The sequence below is a fragment of the Falco cherrug genome, chromosome 9 (assembly GCF_023634085.1).
Source record: "Falco cherrug isolate bFalChe1 chromosome 9, bFalChe1.pri, whole genome shotgun sequence".
In the NCBI taxonomy this organism is placed as follows: Eukaryota; Metazoa; Chordata; class Aves; order Falconiformes; family Falconidae; genus Falco; species Falco cherrug.
The window spans coordinates 26,497,352-26,512,922 of record NC_073705.1 but is presented as its reverse complement, the minus strand read 5'-3'; the positions used below and the strand labels follow the sequence as shown (position 1 = coordinate 26,512,922).

General features: G+C 40.4%; 2 protein-coding genes across 4 annotated transcripts in view; one reads left to right on the top strand and one right to left on the bottom strand.

Moving 5' to 3' along the window:
• The first annotated feature begins 1,760 nt into the window (after positions 1–1,760).
• On the top strand, positions 1,761–6,956 carry SFR1 (SWI5 dependent homologous recombination repair protein 1). 2 transcript variants are annotated; one of them, XM_014278429.3, is made up of 4 exons: positions 1,761–2,309; positions 4,054–4,168; positions 5,377–5,763; positions 5,971–6,956. In XM_014278429.3, the coding sequence occupies exons 2-4, from the start codon at positions 4,073–4,075 to the stop codon at positions 6,160–6,162; spliced, it is 675 nt and encodes a 224-aa protein (XP_014133904.1). In that variant the 5' UTR covers positions 1,761–2,309; positions 4,054–4,072; the 3' UTR covers positions 6,163–6,956. The 2 variants fall into 2 exon arrangements, with proteins under 2 accessions (XP_014133904.1, XP_014133903.1); XM_014278428.3 differs by having other exon boundaries at positions 1,761–2,348.
• Positions 6,957–8,096: 1,140 nt separating this feature from the next.
• Positions 8,097–15,571, bottom strand: part of CFAP43 (cilia and flagella associated protein 43) — a 50,075-nt gene continuing 42,600 nt past the window's right edge. For both annotated transcript variants that reach the window (XM_027802503.2, XM_027802504.2), the window contains 7 exons: positions 15,351–15,558; positions 14,473–14,585; positions 13,487–13,643; positions 12,504–12,668; positions 10,462–10,542; positions 9,317–9,470; positions 8,097–8,670 (listed from right to left, as the gene is read on the bottom strand). In XM_027802503.2, the coding sequence (XP_027658304.1) occupies positions 8,513–8,670; positions 9,317–9,470; positions 10,462–10,542; positions 12,504–12,668; positions 13,487–13,643; positions 14,473–14,585; positions 15,351–15,558 (1,036 nt within the window). In that variant the 3' untranslated portion in view covers positions 8,097–8,512. The remainder of the gene's footprint in view (positions 8,671–9,316; positions 9,471–10,461; positions 10,543–12,503; positions 12,669–13,486; positions 13,644–14,472; positions 14,586–15,350; positions 15,559–15,571) is intronic.

The following is a 15,571-nucleotide window of genomic DNA, read 5'->3' as shown; positions in this document are numbered from 1 at the left end:
CATGTCTGTTAACATGTCTGTACAACAGAGCTTGAGTAATTTAAAGCAGGGACCATTCTTGAGACTAAAGGAAATGTTGTGAACTTGGAGACATGCCATCTCAAAGCCCCAGTGTATTTGAGATCCAACCCACTTGATATGTTTGCAGCAGAAGTTCTATTAGCACTTTCAGTTGCACTCAAGAGTCCATTTTTAACATATTAAAAAATAAAATATTCATGACATTAAATTTGCTGCAGGTATTAAAAAAACACACACACACACAAAAAAAAACCCAACAGAAAAGGGGCTGGTTTAAAAAATGCCTCCAAACTGCCTCAACAGTTGAGGTATCGTGCAAGTTTTTTCACTAGATGGTTATAAAAGATCATACAACCTAGCCACATAATCCGATTTCCCACATTTGCTACTGAAAACATTATTTCTAAATAAATTTCACCTGCAGATGATCAACTCCTATACATGGAGTAATTTAAAGGCCCCCAAGTTATTAGATTTCCCAAAGTGACTTGTTCTAGATAGGTTTTGAATGCTTAGATACTTTTCATGGTAGGAGAGAAAGGTTGCTATCATCCTTATGAAATTCTATTTGAAGTGAGTGCATCTGTGTATACTTATGGTCAAACTGCTAACACATTATCACACCTACACCCAGCACTTACTCACCTCTCAGTACAAGAGTGTATCTTGTCACAATACAGACAGGAGTTACACTGGGTGAAGAGAAAACTGAGCATCCTCATCCGTGGTTGTGAGGAAGAAACAGGCAGGAAATTAATGCATTTCTGCTACACAAATTAAAGGCATGATCTAGCAAGAGTGTGTCGGTGCACGTATTCCATATGTGGCTCAGCACAGCTGCGAGGCCTCAATGCGCAGCATGGAGCCGTTGGGCTGTGGGCACCGCTGGAGGAACCACCCATACATCATCACTGCGGGCTGTTGAGCTGTCGCTGTTAGGGCTTCCACAGCTTGTTTTCTCAGTCCTGCCAGTTATTTCGGAAAATCATTTTATACAAATCAGTTTTGAGAAACGTAAATCCACGTGGGGAACCCAGGTCTGCAGCATGGAAGGGAAGTTTGCTGATACAAGTATGAAAAGCACACTCACTTCGGCAGTGCCCGTGAGTGCCGTGGCCCTCCAGTCCTGCTCCCAACCACACCACTGCGGCTGCAGCTGGGGCTGTTCCTTGTCACCAGCCCAATCTGCCTGTTTTTTCCAGCCAAGTTTCTTCATTTTCACTTCCTCCTCCCCTCACAACCAAGGCTGTGCTGCGCTGATCGCACTTCTCCCAGTGCATGCCTCAGGTACAGTTCTTCCCCTTCTGTGAGGTAGAGGCGATGGGTAGCTTGAGGTGGAGCGCTGTGGCTGCCGTGGCTGGGCCTGGCAGCCATGGTGGGGAGCACTCTGTGGGCCACCCTCCCTGCCACAGGGGCACGTGCTGTGAGAGGACACCTGGCCTCGGGCAGGCCCCAGCCATGGGGTGACAGGCCCACACTCGCCTAAGTGACACAGAACGGCCCCGCACAGCCGCAAGAGGAGTGTGTACGAGGGTCCCAGGGGCGGCAGCAGCGCTGCTCTGCCCCCCACCCTTGCGGCAGCGACCCCCAGCACCCCATTTACCGCCCGCCCGCCCACCCGCGGGGACAAGCTTCGCGCGCCCGCCCGCACAGCAGCCCCGCCCCGCCTCCCACCGCGCGCAGGCGCGAGGCCCCCTGCACGGCCCAGGCGCGCTGCGGGCGCCCTACGCGCCCCGCCCCTTCCCGCCGGAAGCGGGAGGTTGAAGCGCTGGGGCCGGCGCGGGGCGGGCGGCTTTGGGAGGGTTGTTCCCGCTCAGCTGCTTTCCCTTCTGTCTGAGGGGAGCGGTTCTGTGCCTCTCTACCTGGCCGTGTTGGGGTAGAGGAGAGAGAGGAGAGGGTCCCTTGGGGCTGCCTCCTTCCTTGACCCCCACCGCGGGTGCCGGCCCAGTTGGCTCCCAGGGGCGGGCTAGGCCTCGCTAGGGCTGCGGGCCTTGTGCTCCCTGGGGAGCCTCCCCTCAGCCCACGGCGAGTGAGCAGCCCCTGCCTTGGTCCGCGCTTGTGCTGCGGATCTCTGCTGCGCTCCGTTTCCGGGGTGCGTCTCCTCAGAAAGAGCGCCCTGGATCTGTGGTTCTGCTTGTGGGCTGCCCAGTCTTCTTTCTGGTTTTCTGTAGGGTGGAAAGCTAGCCAGGGAAAAGTTGTTCTAGAGTGTCAGTAGAGCCTTCGGGTGGTGAGAGGAAAACTACAAGGAGTGAATGCTGTTAGATAATGTCACTATAAACGGGAAAACGGTACGTAACATCCGGGACTCAAACAAAGTAAAAAATCGAGTAAGTACTGAAGTGCAAAGTTGTCTTTTCCCGTCTTAGCCCAAGTTTTTCTTACTTGCTGGAGAAAATTATTTTTCTGTGTGATAAATAGCATGGCTGCTTGAAAACTTAAAGGATTCTTAGCCTGAGATACTGGGTAAGGATTTTAAGAGTGCAGGAGATCCATGTGAATATGCTCCTAGAATTAAAGCAACAGCATTGGCGAACCATTGGAAAAAGTATTCACTCTAGTCCTGGTCATTTGAAGATCAATCCGCGTTAGAACGTAAAGGTGGAGAGTCAGGGCATCCTTTTTAAAAAGTTGAACAAGTCTGTTGAAGTCTCAGGCTTGAAATGATTTTGCTTATGCATAGGCATGATGTAGCTTTTTCTAGCTCTTCCTTATGTTAAGAAATAATACTGATAACTTGCATTATATTTAATGGGTGCTGTGGGCTACCTGTTTAATTAATAGACTGCTAAAATACCCAATTAACCAGACTTGCTTTACTAAAGTCTGGTTGGTTGTTGGTTTTTTATATAGAATACCATATGTTGAATTTTGAACAACGGGGCGGGGGGGGGGAATGTTGACTTGTAAGATAAACTTGGCAGAGAGCCAGCAAGACCAGGGTTGCTGAGCTAGTAAGGCTTTGGCATACTGAAGGTTTGGTATGTTTCATCTCTGAAGAGGAAGCCCCTTATGCCAGTCTGGCGTTGCCTAGTGACTTGTTTGCAGGTTTTTATTTTTCAGAGGCTTCGAAGGTGTAGCTGATGATTTTCCAGCTGCATTTTGGTTATTAGCCGATGGTTCACAAGTGCTAACCTAAGCTAAACATTGCCAAATTGATTTGAAGTTGGTACATGCTGGGAGGTATGACTTCATGTTTTAAGTAAAGCGCTTTTCTGAGTGAACTGAGGATGCGTACTTTTAATCTAAAATTCTACTTATGTGAGTAACTACTTTTTAAGCAGCATCCCCAGGATCAAATGAGACAGTGGCTTATTTTCACAGACCTAGGTATCCAATTATTTTGTTTTATAGAAAAGATTAATTGTTCATACATGTAGACAATAAAAATCTTGTGGTTCCCAACAATCCTTTTATCACTACTTGGGATATAGTTAAATGAAAGGACTGGTTCTTCAGAACCTGGCTCAGCAAGGATTATTCCTTTGAGTTAGACAAGAAGTAAGGGTCATTCAGGTTAAGAAAATACAGTTTGTTTGGAGTGATCTTTTTTTGATGAGTTTGATGTTGCAGGATCTGACCTTGGATTTATAGGCATGCTGTAATGTGTTTGATTGCTTCAGAAGTTGTCTTGCTGCTTTTTAACACTTGAGAGAGGATATCAGATAGAAAAAAAAACCCAAAACAAACAATGGAGAACACCTGAAAGACTTGTTATAACATTTTTCATCTTTTAAAGAAAAAATTCCATAGAGCTTTGAGTGAGGGCAAAAATAATATACACAATTCATAGTAGAGATACTTTATACCAGCTAGTAGTTGTTTGTCCTCTTGAAGAAAAGCCATTCACAAAGCAAGATGCAACTTAGCGCGTGAAACAGTTGTGTAATTTATGCAGATGTCTTCTTTTGAACTTACCAATTAACAAATAAGCCTTAGTATTTCGTATTACAGCTTTTTACTCACTCCTGCAGCCACATGGCTCATATAAGGGTGAAAATGGCACCATACATAATTCATTCTGTCTTTCAACAGCAAGTCTATCCATGTCGAGATGGAAGAAACTGTGCTTGAGAAATTGCCATCTTTGTGCCATACTCCAAAGGATTCTGGGACACCAGCTCCCCAGCGGACTAGTTCAGGGAAACAGGTAAGAAAAATTACTACTTTTTTTTTTTCCAATAATGTGACCCTGTAGAAAAAAAATGCTTGTGAAATCATCAAGTAGTTGGAAATCACTGAGATACTGTTTGCTGGAAGGATGAAGATGGATATAAAATACCCATAGATAGATACAAGGTTGTCCAGGTAAGAGATTGTACTTGGTACGCTTTGCTCTGAATATGCAGATGTTTACTGTGAATACAAAGTGATGGAGCAGTATAACCCAAATGCCATACTAATAAATTTCAATACTATTTAGGGTTTGTGGTGGGTTTTATTGTTGGTTGGTGCATGGGGTTTTTTGTTAATCTGTCATCGTCACTTTTCTTAAATCTTAGTTTGCTGGGCTGTTGTGTATGCAGTCACTTGGTGTGACTTCTGCTTGCACTTGAACAAAGTACACTGTTTTCAGTTTGTATGCTCTCCATACCGCTGGGCTCTACTTTGGTGTTCTTCCTAGCGCACATGATGGTGATGCTGTCATACTCAGCATCCAGACCTGTGCAGGATAGGGCTAGTTTGCAAGTGTTCCTTAACTAATCCCTCCCTCGCATATTTTAATGTATTTTCACAGGTAAAAGTCAGACACAGATTATAAAAAAAAAAAAAAAAATTAAGTTACTTTGAAGAAAAAACCAACACTTTTTAGATGCTTATCAGTAAAGAATCTCAAAGCATGAGCAAGTGAAAAATTACACAGATCATTTCTAATTCTCTCAAGTAGAATATAGATGTTTTTATACTAGTGCTAATAGAGAAAGTGTTTGTGTGGTGGGATAGAACAGCAAAAAAGCCCAACCCATATCCCCATTAAACTAGAGAGGGAAATTGAACTTGATGGAATAAAATTAGCCAGGTAGAAATATGCCATGTATCTTCTGCACAAAGACTAGACGAGTAGGCTTGCCTCAACAGAATACAGGATTTCCTCCTGGAAAATGTGGAGGTACATCTTTCCACCTTGCAGCTGTGTGTGCAAATACATGTGAAGGGAACAAGTTAACTTTGTTCAAGTTTGTGAAGGCTATAGAGAGAATCGGGAAGTCTGGCTTTACAATGGTCTTTACATATATGACATACTCTATGTAAATAATAACCAGGGTAAACAGTTCTTTGAAATTTGGTCAAAAACCAGATTATTCTGATCCTTCTGTTTTGTATGTTTGATTGTTTGGTTTTTGTTTTGTTTTTTAGCCAATGAGTGCAGCTCTGAGGGAGCGATTAAGGAAAACAAGACGTTCATTTAATACTAATTTTACAGTTGCAAAGCGGCTCAAAATAGACACTGAAGAAAAAGACTGTGCTGATGTTGACAAAGGGTGCCTGCCAAAGATGAGTACAGATTGCTCCCGATTACAAGACTGTTCCAAAAACCTGGAAAGAAACAGCACTGGACATGCATGTTTCAAAAGTCCTGTACAGGAAAGTGGTCTTGGGGAATCAGCAGAGAATTCTCATGTGCCACAGGTTGATCTTAGTCAGCAACAATTACTGGAAGAAAAAGTAAGGCTGATGAAACAAGTACAAGAGAAGGAAGAACTACTTCGAAGGCTCAAACTGGTTAAGATGTATCGATCTAAGGTGAGGTGAATCTCTGAAGTGGAATTTATAGCGTAATCCTCATTTGTTAACTTCAGCAATAGTGCTGACTCACTTTGTGTGTGTGTGGTGTTTGCATATTGTCTCAGTTCAAGGTATTTTATAAAAATAGATGTGCAGGTTAGCAGAAACACCTTCATTTCAGCAAATAACAAAAGGGTGGGGTTTTTTGTTTTGTCCCAATTTTAGAACAACCTGTCTGAACTGCAGGCTTTGATAGCGAAATGGAGAAGTAGTACCCAACGGATGCTGTACGAACTACAGTCAGCCTTTTCTGCAGACGGCAAGAAAGTGAGTCTCACTCAGCTGATAGATTCTTTTGGATTAGAAGACCAGTTACTGCACTACAGCAGAACAGAGGAAGATTTTGTAGATGCATAATCTACAGGTGCGAAGCTTTCAATTACACACATGCAAAAGCAGGAAAGACTGAACAAATTTTGATCACATAAGAAGTGGTAATCAGGCAGTGGACTTTACGCTTTGAGATTAGGAGGTTTTCTTGGGAGATACTTGTAAAACTAGGTACTTAGGTACAGTTGGCACTGTAAAAGGCATTACTTAATGGAAAAGATCAAACTCGTGCTATCTTGGAAGAGCTGTCTTAATAGCTTGATCAGTGAATTGTTATTTAATAAAATGGAATCGAGTCATTAACAGATAGAAGGCAGTCTACTCTTTGATTAGTCTTTGCATGGTTACTTGTATTGAAATAACTAACTCAAATTAATTGTCATTCCTGTTGGTGGTTCAGATGGGGACAAGTTTAGTTCTTTGCATAGATAAATCCACATTTTACAAATGTCTTCCTGCTGCCATCAGTTAATGACAGCATTTTGCAAGTTAACAACATGAAAATTAGTTATCTTAATATTCTCAAGCTGCAACGAGAGGTTCTCAATAGCTTTAATTATTACTGAGGGAAATGTGCCATAATGCAGTAATTTTCAGATACTAGCCCAGACAGTTGTCTTCTAGGAGGCGGTCTCTGTGGCATTCTGCCACAGCCTGAGATAATACAAGGGAAGGCAAGAAAACTGCAATCAACATCTGTCTACTGTACTACAAGAGCCAAGGTGTTTTCTTTCTTCAAATAAATATTAAAAACAGGGCCTTGTCTAATACAGCATCATAAAGCTGAATAAAAGTTCATATTTAATTTATCCTCCAATCAATGTTGTCTTTACAAAATGTTTTTTTATCTTACCTTGACATTGCTTATTTTCTCACCATGGCCTATGTATACAGTGTGGTGACTTGTGCCTGCTTTTGTTCTTAAAATTGCTGCTTGTCAAGTGTAACAACACATAAATCTTAACTACTGCACCTCTCCATGCCATGAATATTGTTTTATATATGATCACATTTCTTGCTGGTTGTACCTTAACTGTTTTGTTTACAGTGGTATTTCACGTTTCCTTAATAAGGGAGTAATTTCTTGCATATCTCAAGGGAAAGAAAATAAAAAATCATACAGACCCTTTTGCCAGTGATAGGGCTCATTAGACTTGAACCTGTACCTACAACTTGCTGTTACGAATACTCATTGTTGCTGTCTACAGACAATTAATGAAGAACAACCTTTATTCCTAATCACATTTTGAGTATTAAGGCACTCAATTCTTCTGCCTTTTTAGGGTAGAAAAAGAAGATGGTGGTGCCTGGTGAAGGGGGTGGCTCTCTTCCCTGAGATCCTCTGCTGCTTCTAGGAAAGTTTCAGCAGGAAGGAGAAAGTCTTGCACTTGGACTCATTACAGACCCCAGTTAGAGATGGTAAAGCAAAAAGGGGTGATGTACAGCTGTAAGGAGGTGGTGTACAAGATCACAACAGTAGTTTTCCTTAGAAGTATATTGTTAAACTAAGGTATCAGAGCTATTCATGCTCTCACAATGTAATGAGTTTAGGTTTTAAGTGAATTTATGAAAGAAGGACAAGACACACTGTGGAAGAGGGAAATAAAAATCTGTGAGAATACCTGAGCAGGTAGATCAGTCTCCAGCAGTAGTTAATTTTATTAAGGGTTCTTTATCTTTCTGAGCTGTCTTGGAGAGATCTGGCAGGAGAATAGACTCCGTGTCAATGCAAGGGGGCAGGAGACAGCAGCAATGTCAGGGGACCAAATTCTTCCAAACCTGGTTTTCCCATGATTCTGCCAGCTGCACCAGCCACTGTTACTGCTGGCTGTGGGTAATTAAGCTATTATAGACCACACCAGCCTTTGGGACTGGGCCAGGTAGCATACATGGTCATGCTGAAGTATACCTTCATCTTCTCAGCAACCTACACCTGTGCCATCACAGGTATAAATATATTTTAAAAAGGAAAATTCAGTCAAAGCCACAGACAGGAATTTTAGCAGATGCAAATTAATAGATTCCTTGCAGTGCTTCACCTTCAAAATGTACAATTGCATAGTGCAGACTAAGGACGTACAAACACAACTCTTCTATCAGTCTACAATTTATTGTACCCTTTGTTTTCTGTAATGAGCTATATGGTTTTTATAATCAAACCAGCAGAAATAAATTTCATGAACTGAAACATAAGGGGAATAAGACTATGAAATGGAAAAAACAGACAAACATGCATCTTTCAAACTAAAGTTCTTTTAAAAGAAATGATGGCAGAAATCATTTGTGGAAAGAAAAGTTCAGGGAGGAAAAGTAGATGTTCAAGCTCTTTTTCTTAAGACAGACCATGGTATTATACATCTACCTGGACTCTTGATTTTTAAAGAATAGGGAATGTTCTTGATCTCAGTCTTTCAACTTCTGCCTGAAGAATTTCAAACTGTTCTTCCTGGTCCTTTACAAGACCCCGTAGGTGTTTCTGCCTCAAAATCTCTTGGTAACGCTGCTTTGCAATCTTTTCAGAAATATGCTGTGTGTCTGCATAAAACAAAATATATGGGTTAGTCTGTACTTTTAGGGAATGCATAGTCTAGATCTATATTGGCTTTGTCCTGGGGTTATTCCAAGTTCTGTATAAAATAGGCAAGCATTTTAAAAAAGGCTTACACTTGGGCTTAAGAATCTTTATAGTACCGAATAAAGCAGAAGAAATTCAAAAAGGCACTGGCCATGCTTCCTTTAGTTTCTAGCAAGTACCTGCTGTTTTGAAAATCTGTAACTGGTTTCCACTAGTGGAAGGGTCACTACAGTTTTCCTAAGAGTGAATACCCTTCTCAGCTTCACGTTACTTCCATTGTTCCCTTGGGTGGGTGGAAAGAAGCTGGTTGAACAATTCTGAGAAAGAATGAAAGCATGTTGCCTAATGAAGGTATTAATTATTATAATATTTTGACTTAGTTTCAGCAATTTAGTCAATTAATTTTGGTTACAAGAGCAAAAACCTCTAGACATGCTCTTAAGGAAACAATGTGGTAGAAAGGGCACTGCTAATTGTGCACATACAGTAATGAATAGGCGCTCCTTGCCCCATAGTTGATGCTGATGGAGAACAGGACTGTCTAGCCTTGGAGATACTTTCTGAATGTTCTTTGCTTGTGACTTGAAGTGCATTACTGTGACTTACCAGCTGCCTCAAAGATAGACCTCCTTTCTGAAACAGAGACAAGCATTTCTTTCAGCTCCAGGCTGAGCTCATAGTTTTCTTGCTCTTTTAAACTGATGCACTTCTCCAACTCCTTAATTCTTTTCTGACGGTTTTTCACATTCTTCTTGTGCAGCTGTCCATTTCCAAATGAATAAAGCAAATATGTTAGATTACACAAAGGCTGTTCAGACAAACTTATGATGGAAACCTATAATCTTAAGCACCGCATTGTAGCTCAATAAACTTTCATGTATTTTGATTTGACTAATAGCACATTCTAGCTTTACTTCGTATAGTGTCTTTCACCCACACTCCATTCCAGTATGCTTTATGGAGTTCTAATGTAAGTAGCAGACAAAGAACAAAGAGGTGTGCATCAGGGAAAGAGATACAAAAACATGAAAGGCAAAGGGAGGAAAGGAAGTCGGTGGAATCAGTGAGCTGAGAATGCTGAAGAAAGGGTTGTGCTGAAGCTGTCGGGTGCGCTGTGAGGGACAAGATAAATATGAAAGCTTGAAAAGGAAGAGGAGGCTGATGCCAGCTAGAGCAACCTGGAGAAAACCCAGTGGGATCACTTAAAACCAAGGATAATCATAATTCAAATGTTGAAATAGATGAGGGAGCTAGCAAATCAGATTGTTGTGTCTCTGTTATTTTGAATATAGCAGGGGGTAGTGATATTGTGAACAGGCTGGTGCTCCTGGAGAGAAACATTAAGCAGTGAAGACTGGAAGAATGCTTCATTAGAAACGGAAGAGTGACTTTTATAGGCATTGGTGTGCAAGAAGTGATAAGCAGATCTGCATTTAGATGTTCAGGAAGGAAAGCATTTAATTCCAGTAATAGAGCAAGTAGATTTCTTTCCATAGGGTTGATCTAGGCAGCAATTCATGTATGATGACTGCTTCCAAAGACTTCAGAGAAATGCTGTTGTAAGACAGCTCAGCACAAGTTGAAGAAACTACTGAAAGCCAGAAAAATAAATACATGGAGAGAGAGAGAGAGACAGTCCTTGAGTAGCATGCCTATATCAGTTGCAGTTATTTCTTACAAACACCTCTTTCTAATGAAGAAGTTGAACTAAGGATGTGTCTCTCAAATGTTGTGGTTCACTTAGGATTTACCTTATCCATGATGCCAAGACTCTGCTCCATCACTGAAATATGGTGGGTGATGTGGCTGTTGTGGTTCAGCACAGTTAGGAACTGAAGAATTAAAACCAGAAAGAAACCATCTTATTAAACCTGTTTGTTCTCAACAATTCTACACTTCTGTAAAGATAATCATACTCAGAAACTCAAAAAGCTAGAATTCTACACATTGCAAAGGCTTACTAGTGTTCATAAATGGACATTGTGAATATATTCTTGGATGCTGTGTGAATACTAAACTGTACAGCTGTTAAAAAGAATGTTATCTAGTATGTGTTAATGGAAACAAAGACCAAGCAAATTTGTTGTGAGGTTGTCAAAAAACCCAAACTATACTTTTCCTTATAAGGCCGTTAAGCTAACACAGCTGGAGGCCAAAGTGTTATATAGCCTGTCTTTAGGCCCCAGAAGAAAGTGATTATTTTCTGTCAAGTGGCTTCCTAGTAATTCTTACTTCTTTTATTGTTCTTATATCTGCTTAGTAATTCAGGTTTCAGAGAATCTATTGACGTTTTTTTCTTGGACACACTGCTACTAAAATACCTCTTTATCAAATGACAAACGGTAAAACAGGCTGTATGACCCATAATGGGCAGTAGACAGGTTTCTGTAGATGTAGATTCATCCTTCCAGAGTACTGTCCCACCGAAGTTACAGGTAAAATTCTTTGGAGTGCTCTAGTTAGAAAAGGAGAAACAGGAAGCACCGAGCGGGCTCCTTGCCTGCAGCACCAAGCTGCTTTTACTCACTGCTTCATTAATGGCCCTCATTCCAGGTGTTCTCAGGTCTCTGACTGCATGCATTTATGTAAGCCATTTTTCTTTGTTGGGGTCTCTGTTGCCTTATCTCTTCTACTAACCCTCACATTCTACTCAAAAAGCAAAGTAAACTCAAGCCCCTCAGAACATTCAAATTCGGATTAAACTGGTATATGGGCAAATCTAACTCCCTGAAGAGCAACAGTCTGCTCATCAGTTTAAATGAAGTTTGAGCTAACGGCAACACTGGTGATCAATTTGCTGCAAGAACTTTTCAATGTGTTGTCACATCACCTCTTTGGAGAGCTGTTTTGTTGGTGTTCGTTATGGAATTCCCTTGGCTGTGATTCAGAAGTGAACAAGCAGTTTGGAGAGCAGCAAAACAAATGAAGCCTGAGCAAAACATCTTTTGGATTTATTTTTTTTTTAATCTTTTGATTGAATTGTAATATCCTTACCTGCTCTCCAACATTCTTAATTTTCTCCATGCTTTATAGCTCCCTCCACTACAGTATCTCCAACCTACCTACCGATCCTCCAACATCCCTTACTCCAAACCTTTACGCCCCCTCACTTCATCGACACAAAACCGTCAGCTTTCCCTGCAGTCCTCTACATCCCATACTGCAATACCCTCAGGCTTCCCCTACAACCCTTCTTCCTCCTCTCTTCTCCCACAGCTGTCCTTGGCTCTCTTCCACAACCTTTACCTATGTTTTCTGGCCTGCCAGCTAGTTTTGTTCAAAGCTACAGGCGGCCAGCTGCTGCATCTTGCCTGCCAGGTATGGCAAACAATTCCCTGTCGTTCTGCTGCTGAGTCAACAAATAGCAGTGAGAGTGGCTCACAGGCTCTTGCAGGAATGCTCGATCTTTGTATACTGAGCAAAAGTTACGGTATTTCTGTGAGATAACCAGACGGGGGCACCTCAGACCTTTCACTTAGAAAGAAGTTACCGTGCTTGATTTAAAAGGTAGGTTCCTTGTGGCTGCAAAATCATGACTCCTCACTCTCAGTGCCAATTTTGAAACACTAAGAGTTCGGGCTAATTTTGCCTTCATTTACACCTGAACATTCCACTGAACTTCATCACTGATCAATCTCAAGAGTAAAACTTCCCCTTTGCAAGCTGAATTGTTGACCTATTAGGCATCAGGTTTCTCCGTAGCAGTAAGAGACTTATGAGGTATACACAATCTTACAGGTATAGGCAGCAAAATTTTCTGCAGTGAAAATATAAATTAAAGAAAGTAGCTCACTAGCTGGCGATCTTTTGAAATAGGTAGTGTTACAATATCCCGAGCCTTCTGTTTCAGATCTTCTATCTGCATTCTCATTTTCTTGTGTTCCCATTCCAGCTGAAATATCCCTTTAGAGAACTCTTTACATTCCACCATGCTAGCAATTTTTTTTTTTCCTTGAGCCTGGAAAAAAAGATTAATCTTAATTAGCACACATTACAGATTATGGAATAGTTATTTGCAACAAGATGGGCAAGCTTCCAAAGGTATAATTTTAGTAAGGAAAACATGCTATGCTGCAGTTTCTATCCAGACTTTATTCCAGATGGTTATCTTTTGTGGAATTTTGTTCCCTTTTATGCTCTGTGCCACAGCCTTGGATCATAGAAGGAGATGAAGAAAATTACAACTAACCTCTCTCTCCACCTTTCTGTCTTTTATAAGAATGAAAAGGCATTTTAGCTCTACAAATACAAGCTTGCTCTGTATAAGGTATTTTGCAGTTGTTACTGAAAGCTTTGTGCAATAGCAGTAACAAGCAATTTTTTTGTACAGCTAGAATGCCTAAAAAAAGAACATTTAATGAGAGTATGAAAAACTGATCACCGATTTCACCTTACAATAAAAAGTGTATTAATTTTTAAAATCTTAATATAAGTTACTGTTCAAACGCTTCTTAACATGACTAAGTTTGCCTTGAGGGAATTTTTGGAGTGGTGTCCAGCATCTATTTACAAGTGGGTGTGTAAGTGATGGTGTATCTAAAAGCTGTTGCCATTTCATTGATCTAAATTGTATTGATCAGACATCAAGAAAGTAGGCTGTATTGCATTTTTTTATAAGAGACATTACAGAATTCTTAATAGCTCCTAGACTACAATTGAGCCTACTGGTATGTAGTAATGAATTTAAACTAGATGTAAACCTGGAGAAAAAGCAGAGCTGCGGTAGGACAATACATTTGTTTAAAAAGTACATTTCCTTCAGATAATGCAAATTACCATGATAGAGCAATTCAGTTCTTCAATAACACTCTTATTAATGAGAATGGCATCAGTGTAGTCTGGGATCTCAGTACTTTCCAATTCTACCTGTCCTTGTTTTAGCAAAAACTGGACAGTCAAATTCAATTGAAGTTTCTGCTTTTCCTCCTGCAGCCTAAAATGGCAGAAAACAAAAACAATGTTTAGTGATTTCAACAGAATTATATAAATCCTCCCATGATTATCAAAATGTTTATATTTATTACTTTTTATATTATATGTTGTATATATTATATAATATTATGTGCATGTAGGGGTTACTCTTTGACAGCCTGTCTTCTATTTGCTCCAAAAGTGACTATGGAATTTGCAACTTATTTCCATACATGAAGTTTTCGACCACTGGATTCAGTTTAACATACTCTAGCAGATGTTCTGAGAGAAAGTGGTGTTACTGAGCAGAAATCTTAACAACAATTGAAAAGGAAATGGAGGAGACTCCCAGCCAGCACCTGTTTTTGTATGTAATTTATCCTGGAGTTTGTACCTGAATGGCGAACATTATGTCATATACACGAAAAAATGAAATATTGCAAGTCCAAGCAGTTCAATGAAATCAGGTGTCACGTGGCCTATTGCAGTTAGGAGTGATCACTGTTTCTTTGGCCTACACAAGCAAAATTTAACTGAGCAAGCTAGCACATACATGGCCTTGAAACGTTTTGAGGGATTCACTGTATGATGTAGCTTTTGGGGCAGTCAGCATGCATTGAAGACCATGCTGCTATCCTTACTGGTGTTGTTACTTAAGATGGTAGATTAAGACTGGTTTGGCCTGCACACATGTGCTGCAATCATACCTCATTTCAGAAATATTGTAGGTCTCTTAAAAGAATCCTAGATAAAAGGCTGTTGGAGAACGTAGTGTGTAATTCTGGAAGCAACTTTTGCTTCTGTTTTGGTGGAATATTAAAATGTATCTGAACATAGGAAAAAAAAATTACCAAGTGAGTTCTTGGAAAATGTCTTCTGTTTCTGACTTAATCTTCTCATTGTCATCCATTCTTCTCTGGAGAAATGCCTGCATCTCTGCCAGTGTTAGGGCCTTCCATTTCACCTAAGCAAGCAACATGGTGACACTCTAAACTTTCTCAACTTTGTCAATATGTCAGGGCAAGCCTTTTCAAGAACAGAGAAGACAAGTTCTTAAGAAGACATTTGTATGTATCAACACACAGCCTGGTATTTTGAGAATCCCAGTAGAGCACATGAAACACTGAGGTTACAGTCCTTTCACTGCTCAGAAATTTATATATTCATTTATGCATAGTTTATTCACATGAAGAGAAATCATGCTTCCTTCTCTCCTGGTCAAATTTCATGTATCTCTCTCGGGATAACTCAGATTTACACCTTCATGCTTTTAAACTGAACAAATAGCTTGCTAGAACTTTCAAGAAACACACTTCGTTAAGAATTATTCTTGATGTTCTAGAAAAATATGAGAATGTATTGGTGCAAATGTAGAATGCCAATGGGAGAGAACAGGTGATGGCAATCAAATACCCTAACAGTTTTTTGGTATGGATAGAGAAAAGGAAAATCTGCGTTTTTTAAAATGAAATCATATCAAGGACACAATCATTCTGATCAAATTCATCCAAATTAATATGCTATTTTTTTCTCTGAAGGAGAACTAAAGCTGGTTTCCCTTGATGACATTTCTATTATTCTGAATTACATGTGTCCAGAGGAAACTTTCAAACTCACAGTTTATCTATTATTATTTCACCACTAGCTTGACCCTACCCTTGAACTCCACAGAAATTTAAGACCTGAAAATACCAATAAGTACACTGGCAAAATAAAGAATTTTACATACCAGCTCCTCACTCTCCATTTTATTTCGTCTAGCTAAACAAAAATGTTCCCATGTAGACATGTCTAAGCCATTAGGCATGTGCTCAGGACTATCCAATTCATCCATGGCTTTCATTAAGAGGGGAAGCATTTCTTTGTGATCTTCAACTAAGCCTGAACAATTCCCATACGGGTTAGCTGTGTCAAGGAGCATTTCTGTCATTTTCATCCTAGTGCACACAC

Coding starts and splice junctions, on each gene's coding strand:
- SFR1 (XM_014278429.3), top strand. CDS start 4,073: ATGGAAGAAACTGTGCTTGAGAAATTGCCATCTTTGTGCCATACTCCA. Junction 4,169..5,376: donor GGACTAGTTCAGGGAAACAG/GTAAGAAAAATT, acceptor TTTGTTTTTTAG/CCAATGAGTGCAGCTCTGAG. Junction 5,764..5,970: donor TTAAGATGTATCGATCTAAG/GTGAGGTGAATC, acceptor TCCCAATTTTAG/AACAACCTGTCTGAACTGCA.